The 25,318-nt window shown below is 49.2% G+C and overlaps 1 protein-coding gene across 5 annotated transcripts in view; it reads left to right on the forward strand.

Annotated features, from left to right (window-relative positions):
* The window catches only part of igf2bp2a (insulin-like growth factor 2 mRNA binding protein 2a), a 163,145-nt gene that overhangs the window by 65,417 nt on the left and 72,410 nt on the right, over positions 1-25,318 (forward strand). For all 5 annotated transcript variants that reach the window (XM_063051532.1, XM_063051534.1, XM_063051533.1 and 2 more), the window contains exons 3-4: positions 20,205-20,253; positions 22,514-22,565. In XM_063051532.1, coding sequence (XP_062907602.1) covers positions 20,205-20,253; positions 22,514-22,565 — 101 coding nt within the window. The remainder of the gene's footprint in view (positions 1-20,204; positions 20,254-22,513; positions 22,566-25,318) is intronic.

The following is a 25,318-nucleotide window of genomic DNA, read 5'->3' on the forward strand; positions in this document are numbered from 1 at the left end:
TTCAGTGATGGGGTGAGTGAAGTTTTCCCCACTGGCTCAAGAGCCTGATGGTTGATAACTGTTCCTGACCCTGGTGGCGTGGGACCTGAGGTGCCTGTACCTCCTTCCTGATGGCAGCAGAGAGAAGAGAGCATGGCCTGGATGGTGAGGGGTTCTTTGACTGCTGCTTTCCTGCGACAGTTCTCAGTGGTACGGAGGGTTTTACCTGCGATGGATACAGCCCAGTCCTCTATTTATAGATAGATAGATAGATAGACATACTTTATTGATCACGAGGGAAATTAGGTTTCGTTACAGTTGCACCAACCAAGAACAGAGTACAAACATAGCAATACAAAGCCACAAACAATCAAATAATAATATGTAAACCATGCCAGACGGAAATAAGTTCAGGACCAGCCCATTGGCCCAGGGTATCCGACCCACCAAGGGAGGAACTGCAAAGTTTGATGGCCACAGGCAGGAATGACTTTCCATGATGCTCAGTGCTGCATCCCGGTGGAATGAGTCTCCGGCTGAATGTACTCCTGTGCCCAACGGTGTAAATAATGTTACACGGATGTCGGGTTGGCAAAGGGAGGGATGTACACAACAACCACAATTGCATGTGAGATTTCCCTTGGCAAATAATATGGCCGGAGTCCAACAGCTAAAAGTTCAGTATCCGAGCTACAATCATGTTCCTTGATCGTAATATGACCAGGATTGCACCATCTGTTGTTAACCGGAACAGCAAGCCCCTCTCCTTTATGCTTACCGCTCTTAGTGCACTTCCGGTCAGCCTGAACGGTCTGGAAGCCCTTTATGGAAGCATATTGGTCGGGTATGTCCTCGTGCAGCCACGTTTCAGTAAAACACATAACACTGCACTCCCGAAATGTTCTCCGACTCCTGGCTGGCACTGTCAACTCGTCCATTTTATTACCCAGCGATCTCACATTGCCCATAATGAGAGAGGGAAGACACGGCTTATAACTCCTCTTCTCCATAAGTCTCTGTTGTCTCGACCCGGTCCTCTTTCCTCGCCTTTTTGATCCCCCTCTGCATCCTCTGTGTTTTCCTCCAGATTTCAGCTGGAGCATCCGCCACTCTTGTTCGCTAAACCGGCCGGCATAAGCACAATCAGCTGGTCCCTGGAATAAACAATGCAACTATACTGCTGCCCCGCTAATGAGACGTGGCCCATACCAGGCCGTGATGACACCAGTCAATATACTCTCCACCGTGCAGCTATCGAAGTTTGTCAAAGTTTTAGATGACATTGCAAATCTGCACAAACTTCTGAAAAAGCAGTGGCATGCACATACAGTTTGCAGGGATGCCAGTCCACCACAGGCGCCTCACTTCTATCCAGTCCATATCCACAGCTCTTGCTTCAGGAAGGCTAACAGTACTCTCGAGAATCCCATCCTGGCCATTCCCTTTTCTCTCTTCTACCTTCTGGGAGACTATCAGAGAGGCTTGAAAGCTAGAAATCCAGACTGAAGTAGTTCTGAACCGAACACTCTTTCATATTCCTTCTACATTCTGAGTCCTTCTGTTACTGTCTTTTCAGGATTAGTTTTTGCATGATCTCAGTTTTCCCTGCAGTCTCTGCAGTTTTGCACTCAGGGTTGCATTTATTGCTGTTTACGATGGTTTACCCTGCGGGCTTCACACCGGCAGGGAATCTCATTGCATTCTGATCTCACCTGGATTGAGGTGAACAAGGTGAGCCCAGTCCTGCCCACCATTCAGCACGTCTACAAGGAGTGCTGTCACAAGAAAGCAGCATCCACCATCCAGGCGATGCCCTCTTGCTGCTGCTGTTGGGCACGGGAGGTACAGGAGTCTGAGGTACCCCACCACCAGATTCAGAAGTGAACTGCTGTGCGGGAGAGTTTTCAAAGTGGAAAAACCATCGCACTAGGGCAGTTCCATTCTCTTGACCTCGGAAATCCAGGTCCAGAGGTACAAGTAGTTGTCACAAACTGGAGTTTTTTATTGGTTGCAGTAGATGGCCACAATTACTTCTGTGCCTTGTCATGTCATTCGCTCTCCACAAAGCAATAGACAATAGGTGCAGTAGGAGGCCATTCAGCCCTCCGAGCCAGTACCATCATTCACTGTAACTCTTTTTTGAAAGAATCCAGAGACTTGGCCTCCACTGCCTTCTGAGGCAGAGCATTCCACAGAACCACAAAGTTTTTCCTCAACTCCATTCTAAATGGTCTATCCCTTATTCTTAAACTGTGGCCTCTGGTTCTGGGCACTCCTAACATCAGAACTTGTTTCTTGCCTCCAGCGTGTCCAATCCCTTAATAATCTTATATGTTTCAATCAGATCCCCTCTCATCCTTCTAAATTCCAGTGTATACAACCCCAGTTGCTCCAATCTTTCAACATATGACAGTCCCGCCATCCCGGGAATTAACCTCGTGAACCTACGCTGCACTCCCTCAATAGCTAGAATGTCCTTCCTCAGATTTGGAGATCAAAACTGTACATAATACTCCAGGTGTGGTCTCACCAGGGCCCTGTACAACTGCAGAAGGACCTGTTTGCTCCTATACTCAATTCCCCTTGTTTTCAAGGCCAGCATGCCATTAGCTTTCTTCACTGCCTGCTGTACCTGCATGCTTACTTGCAGTGACTGATGAACAAGGACACCTAGATCTCATTGTACTTCCCCTTTTCCTAACTTGACTTTATTCAGATAGTAATCTGCCTTCCTGTTCTTGCCACCAAAGTGGACAACCTCACATTTATCCACATTAAACTGCATCTGCCCACTCACCCAACCTGTCCAAGTCACCCTGCATTCTCATAACATCCTCCTCACATTTCACAGTGCCACCCAGCTTTGTGTCATCTGCAAATTTGCTAATGTTACTTTTAATCCCTTCATCTAAATCATTAATGTATATTGTACATAACTGTGGTCCCAGCACCGAGCCTTGCGGTACCCCACTAGTCACTGCCTGCCATTCCGAAAAGGACCTATTAATCCTTACTCTTTGTTTCCTGTCTGCCAACCAATTTTCTATCCATGTCAGTACCCTACCACCAATAGCATTTGCTTTAATTTTGCACATTAACTTCCTATATGGCACCTTATCAAAGGCTTTCTGAAAGTCCAGGTACACTACATCCACTGGCTTTCTCATGTCCATTTTCATAGTTACATCCTCAAAAAATTCCAGAAGATTAATCAAGCATGATTTCCCTTTGGTAAATCCATGCTGACTCGGACCTATCCTGCCACTGCTATCCAAATATGCCGCTATTACATCTTTTATAATTGATTCCATCATCTTCCCCACCACTGATGTCAGACTAACTGGTCTATAATTGCCTGTTGTCTCTCTCCCTCCTTTCTTAAAAAGTGGGATAACATTAGCTACCCTCCAATCCGCAGGAACTGATCCTGAATCTATAGAACACTGGAAAATGATTACCAATGTGTCCACGATTTCTAGAACCACCTCCTTAAGTACCCTGGGATGCAGACCATCAGGCCCTGGGGATTTATCAACCTTCAGTCCCATCAGTTTACCCAACACTGTTTTGTGCCTAATGCGAATTTCCTTCAGTTCCTCTGTTACCCTCGGTCCTCTACTACATCTGGGAGATTGTGTGTGTCTTCCCCAGTGACAGAACTACCTTCCTGGCCATTGGATCTCACTATTGATCTCATCTGCTCAGTCCACCAGAACTGACTTCACATGCTTGGACAGACGTGTCCCTATCTCACCAGAGTCCGAGGCCAGCTGGCTACCCTCAATCCATTTAGCCCGCTAGTCAAAGCAGAATACCGGCTTGTGGCCGCTTTTGCATGTAAACAGCTACTTGGAGCCACAGCTGAGAGCCGACTGTCAGGTGAGAATCAAAGGTGAGTGATCTGCCCCGGAATGCACAGGATGGGCCCCTTCACCAGAGATGCTACCCCTCCCTGGATGCCCCATACACCCTTTCAGATGAGAAATAAGATTTCTCACTTGCATTCCCTCTGCCACAGGATAGAAACAATTTTAAAATGGTAAGGTGTTGGTGTTTTGAGGAATCTGTTGGTCTTTGTACAACAATCACTGAAAGTTAGCACACAGTCAGCAAGACATCTGGAAGTTGGTTCGAAAGTTAGCAAGACATCTGGAAGTTTAATAGTACCTTTGCCTTTATGCCAAGAGGATCTGAGTGAGACAGTAGAGGTGTCTGGCAGCAATTACATTGGTTGAGTATGATCTGAAGGGTTGCCTATTGTTGGGTCCTCGGGAGGCTGTCAGCCGATCCTGGATCCGGTGTGGTGTAGGCAAGAGTAAGTGGTGGCTGCGGTTAGTGGTTGAGTCTGTTGGTTGTTCACCCTCTCCTTTCGCAGCTGCCACTTGTTCTCTGGTACAGTGGAGTTGTTTTCCTTTGCTCTGGAGGACGAATGTGGTGGGGGGGGGGAGAAGGAGGATGTCCACGACACGTGGGCCAGGAGTGCATGCTGCACTGCAAGACCCAGCGGACCTCAGTCCGAGGGGGCTGCCTCCGGCTGAACCAAGCACCGGCCTACCCCGGCAGTAGGGAGATTCTGTGCACAAAAGCAGCAGTTTACTAATGCACCCCACCCCCCACCACCAGTACTTTGACTTTGGTGCAGGCACAGTGGTCAGAAGGTTGGATACCAGAGGAATATACTTGCGTGCAGCTGAGGGTCGACTCCAGGAACGGTGGGGTTTAAACAGTGTGGTGAAGCTGAGCTGACTACACAGCCTAGAGGAAAACTGGTTTATTATTGTCACACGTACTGAGGTGCAGTGAAAATCTTCGTTCTGCACGCCGCCCATACAAATCATTTCACCACATCTGCACATGTGGGTAGTACGAGGGAAAACAAAACCAGAACACAGAATAAAGTGCGACAGAAAACATACAGTGCCGGCAGACAGCAAGGGACAAGGGGCATGGCGGGGTAGACTGTGAGGTCAAGAGTCTATTTCTACAAGGCGGCAGAATTACAATCAGGTTTAATATCACTAGCATATGTCGTAAAACTTTTTGTTTTGTAGAACCAGTTCAGTGCCATACGTAAATACTATAAATTACAATAAGAACTGTAGATAGTATTTTAAAAAAAATTAAGGAAGTAGTGCAAAATATAGAAAGAATTCCATTGATTTATTTAGCGGCGTACAGTGCGGACTAGACCCCTGCGGCCCTTTGAGCCGTGTCACCTAACAATCCTCCAATTTTTGACGATAGGCATCCGTTACTCTCGTGAGACCATGGATTTGCGCCTTGGAAGGTTTTCAGGGCGCAGGCCTGAGCAAGATTGTGTGGAAGACCGACAGTTGCTGCAAGTCTCCCCTCTCCACGCCACTGTTGTTGTCCAAGGGAAGGGCACTAGGGCCGATACAGCTTGGCACCGGTGTCGTCGCAGAGCAATGTGTGGTTAAGTGCCTTGCTCAAGGACACAACACGCTGCCTCAGCTGAGGCTCGAACTAGCGACCTTCAGGTCACTAGACCACGGCCTTAACCACTTGGCCACGCGCCAACACCGATTTTAATCCTAGTCTGATCACAGGACAATTTACAATGACCAATTAATGTACCAACTGGTATGTCTTTGGACTGTGGGAGGAAACCGGAGCACCTGGAGGAAACCCACGCTGTCGTGAGGAGGATGTACAAACTCCTAACAGGCTGTCATGGGAGTAGTGTGTTATTGTTCACGGGTTCATTGTCCATTCAGAAATCTGATGTTGGAGGGGAAGAAGCTGCTCCTAAACTGTTGAGTGTGCGTCTTCAGGCTCCTGTAGCACCTCCTTGATGGTAACGATGAGAAGAGGACATGGGTGATGGGGGGGGGGCGGTTTTATCGATAGATGCCACCTTTTTGAGGCATTGCCTCTTGATGACGTGTTCGGTGCTGGGGAAGCTAGCGCCCATGATGGAGCTGGCTAAGTTTGCGACCTTCTGCAGCCTTTTCTGGTACTGTGCAGCGGCCCCTCCAGATCAGACAGTGATGCACCTCGTCAGAGCCAGTTCAGTGGGTTGTAACAGTGGTGTAGAAGCTGGCCCTGAGCCTGGTTGCATGTGCTTTCACACTGATTATATCTTCTACCCAGTAAGAGCAGTGAAAAGAGAGAACTTCCAAGATGTGAGGAGCCTTGGCTGCTTCACCAAGGCAGAGGCTGGCTTCCCTGATGTGAGGTGACCTCCATGAAACACACAGAATTCGGGCCGGCTGGTGGCACAACGACATCGGCGCTGGACCCGGGAGCGGAGGTTCCTGGGTTCGAAACCAGTCGGGTCCACCCCCGAGTACGCTTTCCATTGAGTGTCGAGATCGCAACTCGACCTCGTAAAATAAAGGGAGAATGGTGTGTGTGTGTCTCTCTCTCTCTCTCTCTCTCTCTCTTTTCCCCCCTCCCCCCCGCCTTGTTTTTAAAACAGAAAGACATCCTCACAGACATGCACACACCAAAAAAAAAAGAAACACACAGAATTCTTCCATGGCATGTGAAATGCTGGAGGAACTCAGTGGGTTTGACAGCAACTAATTTATCTCCATAGACGCTGCCTGACCTGTTGCATTCTTCCATTTTTTTTTATTGTGTGGCTTAGGCGCCAGCATCTGCAGTCTCTTGTGTTTCCCTGGCTGAGGTGTTGGGGACTCGGCTGCCGAGGGTATTCAGGTGCAAAGGTTGGCGGGTTTCGAGGCGGAAATGGAATTGAGGAATACGGGGATCATGCAAGAAGGTGGCAGTGGGGTAAAGGGTCAGCTGTGAGCTCATTGAGGACACACAAGGCCAGACTGTTTCAGCTGCTCTCAAGCTTCCCTCCTGACTGGCCGGGGTATGGGACCTGGGTGTTATCTGGACAGCTGGCTGTCCCTGCAGGGAGAGTGTGAGACATTTCCAGTTGCACGCGTGTGGGTGTGTACACACAAGTGCCTCTGTCTCTGTGTTTGAGTGGCTGATTGCGAATGGGTGCATCTCGGCGTGTGCACAGTAGTGTGCGAGAGTGAGTGCGTGTTTGTGGAATGGGAGCCTGTGGCCTATCTGTTCACACGCTGGTAGTAGAGGATTCTCTCTGTTGGGCTTAGTACGTTAAGCAGGGCTTAGTCACAACAGGGATTTAGCTGACCCGCAAGTAAGCACGGAATCTTCTGGAGCAGCTTTACTGGTTGTCAGCAGACACTGTGTGTGACGAGCACCAGGTTAAATTTACTGCAGAGATATCACCAGGCCTGGGGCCGGGTGTACAGCCGTTTGGGACGGTGCCCAGCAGTGGGAGCCAGTCACTGGCACCGTGTGAGGGAGGCAGGAGCTGAGACTGCAGTGCAGCTCCCAGCCAAGGCTGCCCTCTGTACTGTCTTTGCGGTCTCCGGCCATACACCCAGTGTTGAACTGCCGGTTTCTATCCTCGACTGTCCACTCAGCTCGTCTCTACCCCAACCCCCGAGTTCAACCACCCTCTCCCATCTCTCTCTTCTCTCTCTCTCTCCTGCCCACCGGCTTCCTCCGAAGAGAACAGAGGACTGGCCCCACACAGCAGCCTGGGCTCGGGGTACCCCTGGCGCACTCCTCTCTCAAAGCAAGTATATCAGATCCTCCACCTCCAGCACCATCCAATATCTGAACCCACAGAGAGCTACACGAACCTATTTGCGATCCAGGGACGAGAGAGGTGATCGACACACCAGCCGTCTGCGAAAGGTGGGCCAGTCATCTGTTACCCTGAACGGACCTGTCCGGGATTTTGTAAGACTGGTCGGACCGGACGATGGGGTTAGCAGTGGTCCACGAGCTGTCTGTCCCTCCCAGCTGCTACCTCTTTGGAGTGGTTGGGCCCTGGGGTGGGGGGCAACAGTCAGCTCCACCATCGTCAGTAGGGCGTCCCATCATTCTGGGCCAAGCTTTGCCAGGTCCTTCTGCAGACTTCCACTTGGGTTTTCACTGGATGCCTTTATCCCAAAGCCCCACTTTATGTTTGGTGTTTCCTTTTAAATAACTAAAAGTTCATAGAATTTTAGAGTCTTGTCCTCTGTCTAGGGTGTAAGGACCCACCAAGGCTTGAAGGCTCCCAACAAGCCTCCACCCTTTGAAGAGAAGTGGGCAGGCGACTCCAGCAGACTCCTCGAGGACCCTCTTCCGGGACGGCATGCAGGTTCCTCTGACACATGCGCTCTCCCACCCGCATGATATTCAGAGTTCTACAGCACACAACCGGGCTCGCCTGGCACACGCCAACCTAGTCCCCCTTGCCCATGTTTAGCCATGTCCCACTAAATTCAGGGATTTACCCACCTCTTTGTACTTTAGTACCACCCAGACTTCCTGGTATGGGGGTCCAAGATCTTCTCCCCAGCAAGAACTGAGGAGAAATATTCACGGGAAAATCCCACCCGTCTCCTGCTAATTTTAAAGGTCACAAGCCTATTCTCTCTCTAGCTGGAGAATTTCTTGGGATTTTCCTTATTCTTGCCTGCCGGATCTGTCTCATGCCCTCTTTTTCTCTTCCTGATTTCCATCTTGAGTGTACTCCTGCATTTCTTGTACATGTTGGGGGCATTCACTGTCCCTGATTTGCCCAAACTGCATGTATGTTTCCTTTTTCCTGACAAAAGGCCATCTTAAACATTTTTTCTCCCAGACAGTTAACCTGATCAACCATTCTATTTAGGCGTCCCACCTCCCTCCCTCCTTCCCCTGCCTACCACCTCAATCGCTGCTTTCGGGTCGGCTGGTGGTGCAACGACATCGGCGCCGGACCCGGGAGCGGAGGTTCCCAGGTTCGAAACCAGTCGGGTCCGTTCCCCAGTACGCTTTCCATCCGTGCCGGGTTGAGTGTAGAGATCGCAACTCGACCTCGTAAAATAAAAAGGGAAAATACTGCGAAAATGTCTGTGTGAGGAATGGCGGGCCACACAGTGTCAGTGTCTCCCTCTCCCTCTCCCTCTCCCTCTCCCTCTCCCTCTCCCTCTCCCTCTCCCTCTCCCTCTCCCTCTCCCTCTCCCTCTCCTCCCTCTCCCTCTCCCTCTCCCCTCTCCCTCTCCCTCTCCCTCTCCCTCTCCCTCTCCCTCTCCCTCTCCCTCTCCCTCTCCCTCTCCCTCTCCCTCTCCCTCTCCCTCTCCCTCTCCCTCTCCCTCTCCCTCTCCCTCTCCCTCTCCCTCTCCCTCTCCCTCTCCCTCTCCCTCTCCCTCTCCCTCTCCCTCTCCCTCTCCCTCTCCCTCTCCCTCTCCCTCTCCCTCTCCCTCTCCCTCTCCCTCTCCGCCTTGTAAAAGCCATGAAAAAGACATAATCAGGGACGCACAGATGGACACGCAGACGCATATGCACAGATTCGCACGCACGCAGGCACGCGCCAAAAAAAAATCGCTGCTTTCAATTACTTTTTATAATGCTGTTTACATTCTAAATACTGGTTAATTGGGCAATGGTTAATCGAGACAGACTCATAAAGAACAAAATCTAACGGCGAAAATAGCTGGGATTCCCTTTGTTTCTTTGGGACGTTGTGCCTCTTAACTGGGACAGGAGACTGTTGCCAAATAGTTTCTAACTAGAGTCAGTCACATGCATGTCTAGTGGTCGTTTGACACTCTACCGTGCTTCAAGTGAACGTTTTTTTAAATAGCGTCAGTCTAGTTTTTGTCTGATAAGGCAAATCAGAACGGTTTTTCCTCAGATTTGTCCACAGTATTATAAGAAGTCAGCCCATTATCTGCGCTTGGGTGTTCTGGATTTGTTCTGCATTTTATTTAAATAAAACACTTGTTACTCATTTAAACAGTACTTTGTCTTACATGCCTTCTTAACTATTTCCATGAAACTTCGGCTAATTGGGGCAGCCGCTTAATTGGGCCAAAATGTACTGGTCCCAATGTGACCCAGTTAACAGAAATCCACAGTACATGCTGGTATTTACATGCATTTTATTCCATATCTATACTCCAAACATTAATTTTGTATAATTCTTTATAATTAATGTTCTTTGTTGCACTTCACACTGACACACCACAGCAAAAACCGTTACATGTAAATGCATACGGTGCATCAAGCCAATCCTTGATCCCTGAATATCTCCCATCAGCAAGGGTTCTGTAAGCTTGCCAGCCCTGCCCTTCGCCCCAGCAAAGTTCAAAGTAAGTTTATTATCAAACTACGTATATGTCATCATATTCTCTACTACCCCGAGATGCATTTCCCTGCAGGCATTTACAGGGAAATAAAGAAACACAATAGAATTTATGAAAAATGTACACAAACACTCACAAACAGCCAATGTGCAAAAGAAGACAAACTGTGCAAATAAAAAAGGAACCAGTAAATAAAGTTGCCAGTGCTCTGGGCGGGGGGGGGGTGGGGGGGTGTTAAGTTAGAGTTGCAGGGGTTTGGGAACCAGAGTGCCAGAGCAGATAGTGAAGAGGTTGTGGACACATGTTGTTAAGACTTCAGACGAAGTCAGGAATCAAAAGGTTGAGCATCTTGTGATTAATGTCTTGAGCTGCGTATATTTCAATGCAAGAAGTATCGTAGGAAAGGCCAATGAGCTGGGCATGGATTAACACCCTGAAATATGATGATGTGGCCATTAGTGAGACTTGGTTGCTGAAGGGGCAGGACTGGCAGCTCAGTGCTCTGGTATTCTGTTGTTTTAGACACGACAGAGCAGGCGGGATTAAAGGAGGAGGGTGGTGTTACTAGTCAGGGAAAGAGTCACGGCAGTGCTCCATCAGGATAGATTGGAGAACTTGTCTAGTGAGGCGTTACAGGTGGAACTGAGTAATAAGAAAGGCATGACCGTGTTAGTATTACAGACCACCAAATAGTCCGAGGGATTTAGAGAAACAGATTCGCAGAGAGTTTGCAGGCTTTTGTAAGGAACATACAGTTGTTATGGTAACTTTCCACATATGGACTGGGATTCCCATACTGTAAAAGGACTAGATGGGATAGAATTTGTCAAATGTGTTCAGTAAAGTTTCCTTAATCAGTACTTGGTTGTCCCAATGAGAGAGTGTGCGAAACTTGAAAATAAGGCAGGGCAGGTGACAGAAGCTTGTGTAGGGGACACTGGTGATCTAGTGATCATAATGCCATTAGATTCAATGTAAGTATATGGAAAAAAGTGAGGTCTGGCCCGTGGGTTGAGATACTACATTGGAGAAAGGTCCATTTTGATGGTATTAGAAAGGATCTGGCAAGTGTGGGTTTGCACAGGCTGCTTTTTGATGACCCATGCATGGAGCCAAAAGAGGTGGGGGAGATTTTAAATAAGATTTTTGCATCTGTATTTACTTGGGAGATGGATACTTGGGAGTTTATAGAAGTGAGGCAAACTTCCATCAACTTCATAGACCCTGTACAGATTATAGAGGAGGAGGTGTTTGCTACCTGGGGCAAATTGGGGTGGATAAATCCCCAGGGCCTGACCAGCTGTTCCCTTGGACCCTGTGGGAGGCAAGTGCAGATATTGCTGGTGCTCTAGCAAAGATATTTAAATCGTCTTTGGAGACAGGTGAGGTACCAGAGGATTAGTTCTGCTGTTTAAGAAAGGCTCTTAAAAATAAACCAGTAAGTATACTCGAAAGGGAGGTTGGTCAAGAAGGTTCAGTAGCTTGGCATTCAAGATGAGGTAGTAAATTGGATTAGACACTGGCTTTGTGGGAAAAGCCAGAATGTGGTAGTAGATGGTTGCCTCTCTGACTGGAGGGACATAATGAGCGTAGTGTTGCGGGGATCAGTGCTGGGTCTGTGTTGTTTGTCATCTATATCGCTGATCTGGATGACAGTGTGGGTAACTGGATCGGAAATTTGCAGATGACACCAAGATTGGGGGTGTAGTGGGCAGCGAGGAAGGCTATCATGGCTTGCAATGGGATCTCGACTCACTGAGATAGTGAGATATAACAATTAACGATTACAGCACGGAAACAGGCCATCTCGGCCCTTCTAGTCCGTGCCAAAAATGGCAGATGGAATTTAATGCAGACAAGGGCAAATTCATCGAAAGTGGCATCACAGGTAGATAGGATTATAAAGAAAGCTTTTGGCATATTGGCCTTCATAAATCGAAGTATTGAGTTCAGGAGATGGGATGTTATGTTTAAGCTGTATAAGGCATTGGTGAGGCATAATTTGGAGTGTTGTGTGCAGTTTTGGTCACCTACCAACAGGAAAGATGTGCATAAGATTGAAAAAGTACAGAGAAAATGTACAAGGATGTTGCCGAGCCTGGAGGTCCTGAGTTATAAGGAAAGATTGAATCGGTTAGGACTTTATTCCTTAGAACATAGAAGATTGAGAGGACATTTGATAGAAGTATACAGAATTATGAGGAGTATACATAGGGTAAATGCAAGCAGGCTTTTTCCACATGATTCCCTTGTCCATTCGTCCCCCCCATCCCTCCCCACCGATCTCCCTCCTGGCACTTATCCTTGTAAGCGGAACAAGTGCTACACATGCCCTTACACTTCCTCCCTTACCACCATTCAGGGCCCCAGACAGTCCTTCCAGGTGAGGCGACACTTCACCTGTGAGTCGGCTGGGGTGATATACTGCGTCCGGTGCTCCCAATGTGGCCTTCTATATATTGGCGAGACCCGACGCAGACTGGGAGACCGCTTTGCTGAACATCTACGCTCTGTCCGTCAGAGAAAACAGGATCTCCCAGTGGCCACACATTTTAATTCCATGTCCCATTCCTGTTCTGTTATGTCTATCCACGGCCTCCTCTACTGTAAAGATGAAGCTACACTCAGGTTGGAGGAACAACACTTCATATTCCATCTGGGTAGCTTCCAACCTGATGGCATGAACATTGACTTCTCAAACTTCTGCTAATGCCCCACCTCCCCCTCGTACCCCATCTGTTATTTATTTATATACACACATTCTTTTTCTCCCTCTGTCCTTCTCACTATACCCCTTGCCCATCCTCTGGGCTTTTTTTCCCCCCTCCCCCTTTTCTTTCTCCCTAGGCCTCCTGTCCCATGATCCTCTCATATCCCTTTTGCCAATCAACTGTCCAGCTCTTGGCTCCATCTCTCCCCCTCCTGTCTTCTCCTATCATTTTGGATCTCCCCTTCCCCCTCCCACTTTCTAATCTTTCAGTTGGTCCTGACGAAGGGTCTCGGCCCAAAACGTCGACTGTACCTCTTCCTAGAGATGCTGCCTGGCCTGCTGCGTTCACCAGCAACTTTTATGTGTGTTGCTTGAAATTCCAGCATCTGCAGATTTCCTCATGTTTGAGGCTTTTTCCACTGAGGTTGGGTGGGACTACAACTAGGGGACATGGGTTAAGGGTGAACGATGAAAAGTTTAAGGGGAAATGAGGGGAAACTTCTTCACTCAGGGATTTGTGAGAGCGTGGAACGAGCTGCCAGCACAAGAGAAGTTGGTTAGGTAAATGGATGGGAGATATGGAGGGAAATGGTCCCGGTGCAGGTTGATGGGACTAGGCAGGCTAAATGGTTTCAGCATGGACTAGATGAGCACAGGGCCTGTTTCTGTGCTGTACTTTTCTACAGGTCTTTGACTTAAAATAATACTGAGATCATGCATTGTAGAGTCCTTGAAAGTGAGTCTTGAAGGTGCGGAGTCAGTTTAGAGTTGAGGTGAGTGAAGGTATCTGCGCTGGTTCAGGAGCGTGATGGTTATTGGGGAAGAACTGTTCTTGAACCTCGTGGTGTGGGGCCCAAGGTTCCTGTACCATCTCCTTGACAGCTGCAGTGAGAAGAGAGCATGGCTTGGATGGTGGGGATCGTTGATGATGGAGGCTGCTTTCTTGTGGCACTGCTCCTTGCAGATGTGCTCAGTGATGGGGAGAGATCTTCCTGTGGAGTTTCAGGTTCTATCCAGCACTTTCTGTGAACTCTTCTGTTCATTGGCATCAGTGTTTCCATTCTAGGCTGTTAAGCGACCAGTCAGGATAGTCTCAACTGTGCATCTGTATAAATTTGTCAATGCTTTAGATGACTTTTAAGGAAGTTTCTTCTTTCTGATGGCAATTACTCCCAGGACAGATCCTCTGAAAAGATAACGCCAAGGAATTTAAAGTTACTAATCCTCTCCACCTCTGATCCCTGATGAGATAACACCAAGGAATTTAAAGTTAGTGATTCTCTCCACCTCTGATCCCTGATGAGAACTAGCTTATGAACCTGTGGTTTCCTTCTCCTGTAGTCAGTAATCAGCTCTGGATTTTCTGGCGTTGAGTGAGAGGTTGTTAATTGTGGCACCAGTCAACCAGATTTCCAACCTCCCTCCCATCTGCAGATTCGTCGCCACTGTTGCTTTGTCCATCGACAGTGATGTCGTCAGCAAACTTGAATGTGGCATTGGGGAATGAGGAGCTGTTCTGTGGCTCGCCAGAGTGTTCTGGAGCTGAGCTCTGGGGCTGGCGTCTCAGTTCCATGCTTGGGGTCCTGTGGTAACGACCAAGGCTGCTGCCATTTGCTGCCCTCGTTGCACGGGCGTGTCCTGCCTGGGGCCGCGTCGAGAACCTGGATAGATAATACACACAAGAGCTACTGCAGGTGCTGGAAATCCATAGCAACACACTCAGAAAACTGGAGGATCTCAACAAGTCAGACAGCATCGATGGAGCAGAGTTAACAGTCGACACCGTGGGCCAAGACCCTTCATCGGGACCTGGAAGGAAGGAGTAGAAGACCGAACAAGAAAGGGATAAATAATAACTGGTATTTGAGCATCGGGCAGTAGCATCGAAGGGGAGTGCTTTGGTTGTCTACTAGGTGGCACAAAGTCATGGTCGAACATGGTGGGGGCTGCAATAGTGTTAATTTATTATTGTTACAGGAATGTGCAGAGAATGGAGGATATGGGTATTATCATTGTGGACTTCAGGCATGCCAGGAGTCACACTCGCGTCCCCAACTACATCAACGGAACTGTAGTGGAGTGTGTATCAAGCTTCAAATTCCTTGGTGTCCACATTTCCGAGGATCTCACCTGGTCCCTGAACTCCTCCATCCTGATCAAAAAGGCGCAACAGTGCCTTTATTTCCTGTGGAGCATGAAGAAAGCTCACCTCTGTCCCAGGATACTGACAGACTTTTACCGCTGTACCATTGAGAGCATACTCACCAACTGCATCTCAGTGTGGTATGGCAATTGTCCCGTATCGGACCGCAAAGCACTCCAGCGTGTGGTGAAAACTGCCCAGCGGATTATCGGCACCCAATTGCCCACCATTGAGAACATCTACCATAAACGCTGCCTGGGCAGGGCGAAAAGCATTATCAAGGAAGCATCTCACCCTAACCATGGATTTTTTACTCTCCTCCCATCCGGTAGGCGCTACAGGAGCCTCCGCTCCCGCACCAGCAGGCACAGGAAGAGCTTCTTCCCTGAGGCTGTGACACTGCTGAACCTCACATCACAGCGCAAAGCAGTATTGCACCCATATTGTACTGTCTCAGTACTTTTATATTTGTGTGCTGTAGCACTTTTTTTATTCGCAGTTATTTTGTAAATACCACTATTCTGTGCATTTCTGGTCAGATGCTAAATGCATTTCATTGGCTTTGTAGCTGTACTCGGCACAATGACAATAAAGTTGAATCTAATCTAATATATAGGCAGAAAGAATTAGTTTAATGTGGCATTTAATTGCTAGTTTAATTCAGCACAACATCATGGGCCAAAGGGCCTGTTCTTGGACTGTATTCGATCTAAGCCTGGAAACAATGCAATACATTCATAAAATGCTGGAGGAACTCAACAGGCCAGGCAGCATCCATGGAAAAGAGTAAACAGTTGACATTTTGGGCTGAGACCCTTCATCAAGACTTGAGTTCTTTTTTCCTCCAGTCCTGCTAAAGGGTATCGGCCCGAAATGTCAACTGCACTTATTTCCATTGATGCTGCCTGGCCTGCTGAGTTCCTCCAGCATTCTGTGTGTGTTGCTGGGATTTCCTGCATCTGCTGTTTTTTTTCTTGTTTGAGTTTTACATTCATCATCACTTTGCTAACACTGAAGGATATCTAACTCAAACATTTTATTGTAATAATGGGAATAGTCATATTGTTTTTTTCTCTCTGGACTGAGATACACTGGAAAACTATTGTGCTATCTGTACAGATCGTTCCATACATGTAAAAAGGAAAGCAGAACGCTGAATATAGTTATCGAGAAAGTGCAGTGCGGGCAGACAAATAAGGTGCAGGGGCCCTGAGGAGGTGATTGGGAGTTCAAGTATTCATCTTTACCAAACGAGAATCTGATAACAGCAGGATAAAAGATATGAACACAAGAGATTCTGCAGTACTGGAAATCCAGAGCAAAACACACAAACACACACAAACACACACACACACACACACACACACACACACTCGGCAGATCAGGAAGCATCTATGGAGAGGAATGAACAGTCTGCGTTTCAGGCGAGGCCCTTTGCTGTCTCGAATAGATGCTGGGATTGAAGCTGTCCTTGACTCTGGTTGTATGTGTACTCGAGTCTTTGTATCTCCCCCTCCAATGGGGGTGGGATGAGGGGAAGAGACGATGTCTGTGGTGGGAGGAGTCTTCGATAATGCCGGCTGCTTTTCGGAGGCAGTGGGAAATGTGGATGGAGGCAGTCTGATGTGAGTGATTTATACTGCTACTGCTATGTGGTCCCTGCTTTGTATCACACAGTGCTCCAGTGTAACCAAAGCCTGTAATTTGTGATGGAAGGGTTTCAGTTATCTGTTTAAACGATGAAGCGGGGGGGTGGGGGGTAGTTTTTGTTTTGACCAAGTCAATGATAGAACTCCTGTCTGTATCTGAGGTTGGCCACTGGGGTTAGCACGCTTTGCTGTATGTTGTTGTTCCTGTGATCGCTGTCGGGCTGTCCTCCGGTTTTAGGTGGAAGCCTGGGGACGGGATGGCTGAGGAGCACAGGCCAAGCTGATTGATTTTTAGACAGGAACTTGATGCTTTGTCAGAAGTGATTGTTTAATTATACATGGGCCGGAGCAGGAGCCGTCACATGAGCCTTGGAGGCCGTGTAACCAGCTCATTGTCCCAAGTTTGGTTTCCTTTCTTTTGTACCGTGAAACACAGGCAGGCACCCTGCGGTTGGCTGTCCTGAGGGCTATGGGTTTGGTTGATAGGCCCATTCACAGGCAAGGGCTGAGTAGAGGTGAGGCGTGATACTCCATGGCCCACGGCCAAAGTGTCCTCCTCGTGGGGTCCGCGGAGGACTCCTCAAGCTGGCTGGAGCAGAAAATCCTCCGGCTGTGGAAAGGGCGACCAGCTTCAGGTTCCTGGAAGTCAACATCTCTGAAGATCAACTGAGAGACTCAGCCGGCTTCTTCATGGGCACCAGCCTGCCCAGCATCCGTCATTCAACCCCATGTTTATGGTTAACATCAGAGACATTATCCTTGAGGTGATTGGAGGAAAGTGCAGGAGGATTGTTGGAGATGAGGTTTTACACAGAGAGTGCTAGGTGCATTCCAACCTGGTATGGAAGTTGTCCTGTCCAAGACCTGAAGAAACTGCAGAAGATCGTGAACACGGCGCAGCACATCACACAAACCAATCTTCCGTCCGTGGACTCACTTTACACCGCACGCTGTCGGAGCAGTGCTGCCAGGATAATCAAGAACACGACCCACCCAGCCAACACACTTTCCGTCCCTCTTCCCTCCGGGAGAAGGCTCAGGAGCTTGAAGACTCATATGGCCAGATTTGGGAACAGCTTCTTTCCAACTGTGATAAGACTGCTGAACGGATCCTGACCTGGATCTGGGCCGTATCCTCCAAATATCCGGATCTGCCTCTTGATTTTTTGCACTACCTTACTTTCCCTTTTCTAGTTTCTATTTATGATTTATAATTTAGCTTTTTAATATTTACTATTGATTTGTACTCCAGGGAGCGCGAAGCGCAGAATCAAATATCACTGTGATGATTGTACGTTCTAGTATCAATTGTCTGGCGACAATAGAGTAAAGTAAAGCTGCGTAGAATTCGCTGTCAAGTGTGGTGATGGCAACAGATAGATTAGGGGCATTTAAGAAATTGTTAAGATGAGCACATGAATGATAAAAATTACCGAAGGAGGGAAGGGTTAGCCTGATCTTTGAGCAGGTTGTAAGTCTGGCATCATGGGCTGAAGGGTCTGTACTGTGCCCTGGTGTTCTATACTGTGAGGAATCTGGCCCTGGTCTCTCTCTCTGCAGCAAACTGTCTGATGGTTTCAGTGGCTCAAATAAACCTTGTGTCCCTTTTGGAAGGGAGTTCCTACTAAACCCTAGAGTGCCTGACAGTCTGTCATCGCACCAGGTTTCAGTGACCTCCCAGGGTGGTTGTGTTGAAGGAAGTGGGCACCATCTACATGGCATCCTCGCTGTGAGGCAGAGATCAGGGGAGGCGGTCTGTTCAGTTGGGTAGCGGGAGGGGGGTGGGTCCCCTGAGGGAGAGGTGGAAACGGGGTTCAGAGAGGGAACGTGGTCACTCACTGGCCCATCAGCGGCCACTGAACACACACCTCCGGGTCCTGTGCCACATCCCCTTCTTCCCGCGTTGACTTTCGTTGGGGATGGCACAGTGGCATGTGGCTATTACGGTGCCAGTGACCCGGGCTGGGTTTCCGCCGCAGTCTGTAAGGGGTTTGTGTGATCTCCCCGTGACTGCATGGGTTTCTCCCGGTGGGCTGGCTTCCTCCCACATGGAGCTGGTAGGCTCATTAGTCACATGGGTGTAATTTGATGGCACGGGCTCGTTGGGTCAAAAGGGTCTGTTACTGAGTTGTTTTTTTAAAAATCCTGGTCTGACAGCCTGCCTTTCAACACAGAGGTCTTGGCCCTTCCTCTACCTCCTCGCCAGATGGCTGGGTCTCCCTGCTGTTCTCTCCACCGTTCATCCCTGCCCCCACCTCTGCTTCATCTGCCCCCATCCCCAGTCCTTCTGCCCCCTTTCTGCCCTGTCCCTTTCACCCTCATGCCCTGCTTTTTCCTTTCTCGCTCCCTCCCTCCCTCACCTTGCTGTGTGGCCGGGGTTAAACTCCAGGGGTCAGACAATGCTCTGTTCAATACATTAAAATTACTATAAATTACAGTAAGAACTAATTTTAAAATATGAACATAGCAAAAAGAGTGCGAAAATGGTGAAGTTGGGTTCATGGGTTCAGTGTCCATTCAGACATCTGATGGTGGAGAGGGAAAAAGCTGTTTCTAAAGTGGTGTGTGTGTGTCTGTGTCTGTCTGTCTTCAGGCTCCTGTACCTCCTCTGGTAACAATGAGAAGAGGGCAAGGGTCCTTCATGATAGTTGCTGCCTTACGGTAGGGAGGCTGTTGCCCATGATGGAGCTGGCTAAGTTTACAACCCTCTATATTTTCGGCAAAGCAACCAGTCAGAATGCTCTAGGTTTCAGCCCGAAACGTCGACTGTACTCCTTTCCATAGATGCTGCCTGGCCTGCTGAGTTCCTCCAGTATTTTTTGTGTGTTGCTGGGATTTCTAGCATCTGCAGATTTTCTCTTGTTTGAGAATGTTCTTGCAGAATTTTCCATTTGGGAGTTTCCATCACAGAACCATTTGAGGATCACAACTGGCACTGAATTCCCAGGGGCCAGGGTGTCAGTGTCTCCCCCTCGCTCCCCCTGTCCCTTCACATTCCTGTACTGACTGGCACAGTGTGGGAGTCAACCGTGTGTGTTCCTGTACTGACTGGCACGGTGTGGGGAGTGGAGAGTGGAGAAGTTCAGTGGGGCACGATCTCATACTGACGGTCACAGTGTGGCAGTTGGAGGGCATCATTGGGGCACGATCCCATACTGATGGGCACAGTGTGGGAGTTGGAGGGCATCACTGGGGCACGATCCCATACTGACGGGCACAGTGTGGCAGTTGGAGGGCATCACCGCGGCACGATCCCATACTGACGGGCACAGTGTGGCAGTTGGAGGGCATCACCGCGGCACGATCCCATACTGACGGGCACAGTGTGGGAGTTGGAGGGCATCATCGGGGCACGATCCCATTCTGATGGGCACAGTGTGGGAGTTGGAGAGGTTCATCGGGGCACAATCCCATACTGACGGGCACAGTGTGGGAGTTGGGCATCATCGGGGCACAATCCCATACTGACGGGCACAGTGAGGGAGTTGGAGGGGTACATCGAGGCACGATCCCGTACTGACGGGCACAGTGTGGCAGTTGGAGGGGTTCATCGGGGCACGATCCCTTACTGACGGGCGCTGTGTGTTTCTTTGCAGGAGTCGGAAGATTCAGGTTCGGAACATCCCTCCACATCTGCAGTGGGAAGTGAGTGGCAGCTGATGGGAACGGGACCTCGGGGTGTTACAGGGAGAGGGTGCAGCATCAAATCAAGTCAAGTTTAATTGTCATTGAAACCATACATGGATACAGCCGAATGAGACAGTGTTCTTCTGGGGCCAAGGTGCAAAAACACACACGCACATTCAAAATAGCGAGAAAGAAAGAAAAAGAACATAGTTATGTAAGAAAACACAATTTTAGTCCAAGACCCTGAGCAATAAGTCCCGCAAATTCATGATTCTCGGCAGCCCAGCCTGTAGTTCCGGCGATCTGACACTGGAGGGCAGCACTAACAGGAGAGGCTACCCCCATCCGAGCACAGATGCTTTGTTACAATGCAAGCCCACGGCTTGAGGCCTAGTCTGCTACAACCGAGGCAACACTCCTGCTTCGCCGCCTGTCTCACCACCTGCAGCAATCAATGTCCAACAGGGTCTTGCGATCGCAAAAGAAACGTCCAAGACAGTCAGTCGCATTCCGGTGCCTTCGTGTCGCGACAGCAGCACGGTCTGCACCCAGGCCAGCTCTTCTGAACCCAATCTGGCTCCTTCTGTGGCCCGAGGGCCCAGCTCGAATCCCCCTGTCCAAAAGTCCGAACCAACTTGCCTTCTCTGAACCGCTGGCAACTTTTAACAACACTCCGGCCGGCTACTCCCACCAGTGAGCAGCTCCCTGATGTGGTACTCCTGCTGTACGTGTAGTTTTTGGAGTCAAGAAAAGTCTTACTATGAGGAAAAACGCATTTAATAAAGAAAAGAGCACTTCTGTTTGCACCCCAAGAGGCTACTGTGTGTATACGCACTGCCATCTTACCAGATCTTTTGAAGTAAACCCTTCCTTTTGCAGATTATTTTCCTCTATATCCCCCCATTCACCCACACACCAAGGGACAATTTACCTCAGGCCGTTAACCTACTGACTTCCATGTCTTTGCGATGTGGAGGGGAACCCAGAGCACCCTGGGAAAACCCATGCGGCCACAGGGAGACAATGCAAACTCCTCGCGGGTTACAGCAGCTGAGGTCAGGATTGAACCCGCGTCGCTGGAGCTGGGAGGCAGCGGCTGAACGAGCTGAGCCACGTGCGTAGGTGCGCGTACACACACGCACACGCTCAGACACGTGGCCTGTGTACACACACTCAGGTATGCGCGTGCACACGCGTTTAGATAGGCGCAGGCTCACTCTTGTACACTCAGACGCAAAGGCGTGCGCATGAGCACGCAAGGGCACAGCGGTCATCGCACTGTGTTGGCATTTTCACTGCTGATGTGGCTTGCATCTGGCTCCCACGTCCAGCTCGTGTCCTCTGTCTCCAGCCGGGAGTAAATTCACAAGCTCTGCAGCCCTGGCCGGGATGAGGGAGGTATCATAAACACAAAGGATTCGGCAGATGCTGGAAATCCAGAGCAACGTACACAGAATACTGGAGGAACTCGACAACATCTAGGGAGATGAATAAACATTTGAGGTTTGGAGCCAAGACTCTTCTTCAGGACTAGAAAGGAAGGGGGAAGATGTCCAGATATAGAGGTGGGGGAGGGGAAGGAGGATTAGCTAGAAGGTGACAGCTGAAGTCAGGTGGGTGGGAAAGGTAAAGGGCTGGAGAAGAAGGAATCTGATGGGAGAGGAGAGCGGATCATAGGAGAAAGGGAAGGAGGCGTACTGAAGAAGGTAGTAGGCAGTTGGGGAGAAGAGGTAAGAGGCCAGAGTTGGGAATGGAAGAAGAGGGAAGGGGGAAAAAATTACCGAAAGGAGAAATCGATGTTGATGCCATCAGGTTGGAGGCTACCCAGACGGAATATGAGGTGTTGCTCCTTCACACTGAGGGTGGTCCTATCATAGCAAAAGAGGAGACAGGTCGGAACGGGAATGGGGATAGGAATCGGAATGGTTGGCTACCAGGAAATTCAGCTTTTGGCAGATGGAGCAGTGATGCTCGACGTAGCGGTCCCCCGACTTACATCAGGTTTCACCAACATAGAGGAGACCGCGTCAAGAGCACTGGGTATAATAGATCATCCTAACAGACGCACGGGAGAAGTGGATAATCCCAACAGATGCACAGGATTGTTTGGAGCCATGAGTGGAGGTGAGGGAGGAGATGAGTGGACAGGATGAGTGAGAGTTTGTTCAGTGTCGGGAAAGGGAAGGGTTGGGCAAAGCCTGTGTGGGGCAGGTGAGGGGTGGGCCCGGTGGCAGGGTGAGTGGTCCCATCTAACCCTGCAGCCTTTGGTCTCCTTCAGGTTTTGGATGGACTCCTGGCCCAGTATGGCACGGTGGAGAACGTGGAGCAAGGTAAGCAGGCTGATGCTGTCCCTGAACCCCCTCCTCGCTGTCGTCATTGTGATGAGAGAGAACATCCTGGGTAGATGGATGGGGATCTGTAGAAGGACGTAGACAAATACAGTGTAGGAAAGTGTATGGTTATGCACTTAAGGAGGACATTTTCTACGTGGGGAACAGATTAACAATCAGAGGTGTAAAGGGACTTGAGGCCTTGTGTGGCATTCTCTAAAGGTTCACTGGCAGGGTAAGTCGGTCGTGAGGAAGGCAAGTTCAATGATAACATTCATTTCCAGGTGATTAAAATATAAAAACATGGATATAATGCTGAGGATTTGTAAAGGCTGATTTATACTTCTGCGTCAACTCGACGCCATAGATACGGCGTAGCCACGAACCCTATGCAGAAACCTACGCCGTAGCCTGACACGCACCTCTGCCAAAATATAACTACGCGTCGCGGCAACGTAGACCGCAACAACTGTGATTGGTCCGCCTGGTAGCATCGCATTTCCTCCTACGCTGCAATAGCTTCCCATTGGCCGACTGAAGGGCAGGGAAGGAACTCTGGCTGCAATGCTTTCCATAAAGCTTTACAGATCTCCGAAATTATGGAGGACACATTTCTCTTTTACGAAAAAAGACGCTCACTTTAAACTTGTTTACCCCGAGAAAGACTACCATGACCATGAAGCCTTGCACGGGTAGGTGTGTGCGCATGCGTGATATGCGCGAATTGCAGAGCGACGCAGACACACTGACGCACAAGTATAAATGCTCACAACGGCGTTACCCACTTGTGTAGGCTACGGCACAAGCTTGACGCACAAGTATAAATCAGCCTTCAGGCATTGGTCAGACTGCTCTTGTGGGCAGTTTTGAGCCCCTTGTCTAAGAAAGGATGTGCTGGCATTGGAGAGGAGGTACACGAGGATGATCCTGGGAATAAAAGGGTTAACTTAGGAGTAGCATTTGATGGCTCTGGGCTTGTACTCACTGGGGTTTAGAAGAATAAGGGGAGGGAGCACATTGAAACCTCTTGAAGATTGAAAAGCATAGATAGAGTGGACGTGAAGAGGATATGTCCTAAAGTGGGGGGAGTCTAGGACCAACTGGTACAGCCTCAGAACAGAAGAATGTCTCTTTAGAACAGAGAAGGGCAGACTCGATGGGATGAATGGCCTAATTTGTTTGTGTCTTGTGGTCTAAACTCAAGTTTGCAGAGGTGTAACCTGCTCAAGGGTACGTTAGCTCCCTCAACCCAGGAATCAAACAGTTGCAAACACAAGAGGTTCTGCAGTTGTGGAAATCCAGAGCAACACACACAACATGCTGGAGGACACAGCAGGTCAGGTGGCATCTATAGAGAGGTGTTAGCGGTGTGTGGAGAAATAAAATGCAGTGATCCAGCCGTGCGGGGGGGGATGTGGGGGCATTACCGTGGGGAAAGGGCAGAGCAGTCCCTGTCTCACTGGCCAGAGGGCAACACTCTGCTTCTCAGACGTGGAACAGTCCAGTGCAGGAACAGGCCCTTCAGCCCATCCATGTCTGTGCTATCCCCGATTAAACTAAACCTATCTGTCTGCACAAGTTCCATGTTCCTCCGTTCCCTGTCTGGTCACGTGTCCATTTAAAATGCTTTTTCAGCATTGTTATTGTATCTGCTCCACAACCTCCCCTGGCAGCTTGTTCCAGGTACCTGCGATTCTCCGACGTCAAAGCTGCTGAGTGCTGAGTCTAAGGGTTGACAGCTACAAGTTTACAAGTTCTTAGGGGTGAGCATTACCAATAGTCCGCCCTGATCCAGCCTCATAGGTACATTGATTAAGAAAGCTGATCAGTTCCTCTAACTCATCAGGAGGCTAAAGAAATTTGGCGTGTCCCCTTTGACATCACCATGTTTTATTGACACTTGTCCACAGCCAGTTCACACGATGTGCCATGGCAGTGAGCTGGTGCTCAGTGGATGCCTCTGTACACGAGGACAAGGCTGCCTTTGGACCCATAGGTCATGACTCGGGGTCCTTCCAGCACAGCACCTGGTTGTGGAGAGCTCTAGACGTATCCGTTCCCCACCGCGCCTTCACAGCTCAAGTCTCAGGCTTACCCCTGAGTCCACATACCCACCATAGCAGTCACTGTCCTCACTAATTCCGCACAAAAGGGGGCCGTGTGGGCTGGTGAAAATCCGAGGAAATTCTGGCTGTGCCTTGCTGTGGATCCAACCCCTTCTGACACACTGATACACTGCTGGAAACACACACAATGATTCCAAACCCTGACACACTGACACACTGCCGGAAACACACACAACGATTCCAAACACTGATACACTGATACACTGCCGGAAACACACACAACGATTCCAAACCATGACACACAGACACACTGCCGGAAACACAGACAACGATTCCAAACCCTGACACACAGACACACTCCCGGAAACACAGATAATGATCCCAAACCCTGATACACTGATACACTGCCGGAAACACAGATAATGATTCCAAACCCTGACACACAGACACACTGCCAGAAACACAGATAATGATCCCAAACCCTGATACACTGATACACTGCCGGAAACACAGATAATGATTCCAAACCCTAATACACTGCCGGAAACACACACAATGATTCCAAACACTGACACACTGCCGGAAACACAGACAACAATTCCAAACCCTGATACACTGCCGGAAACACACACAATGATTCCAAACCCTGACACACTGACACACTGCCGGAAACACACACAATGATTC

The sequence above is a fragment of the Mobula hypostoma genome, chromosome 6 (assembly GCF_963921235.1).
Source record: "Mobula hypostoma chromosome 6, sMobHyp1.1, whole genome shotgun sequence".
In the NCBI taxonomy this organism is placed as follows: Eukaryota; Metazoa; Chordata; class Chondrichthyes; order Myliobatiformes; family Myliobatidae; genus Mobula; species Mobula hypostoma.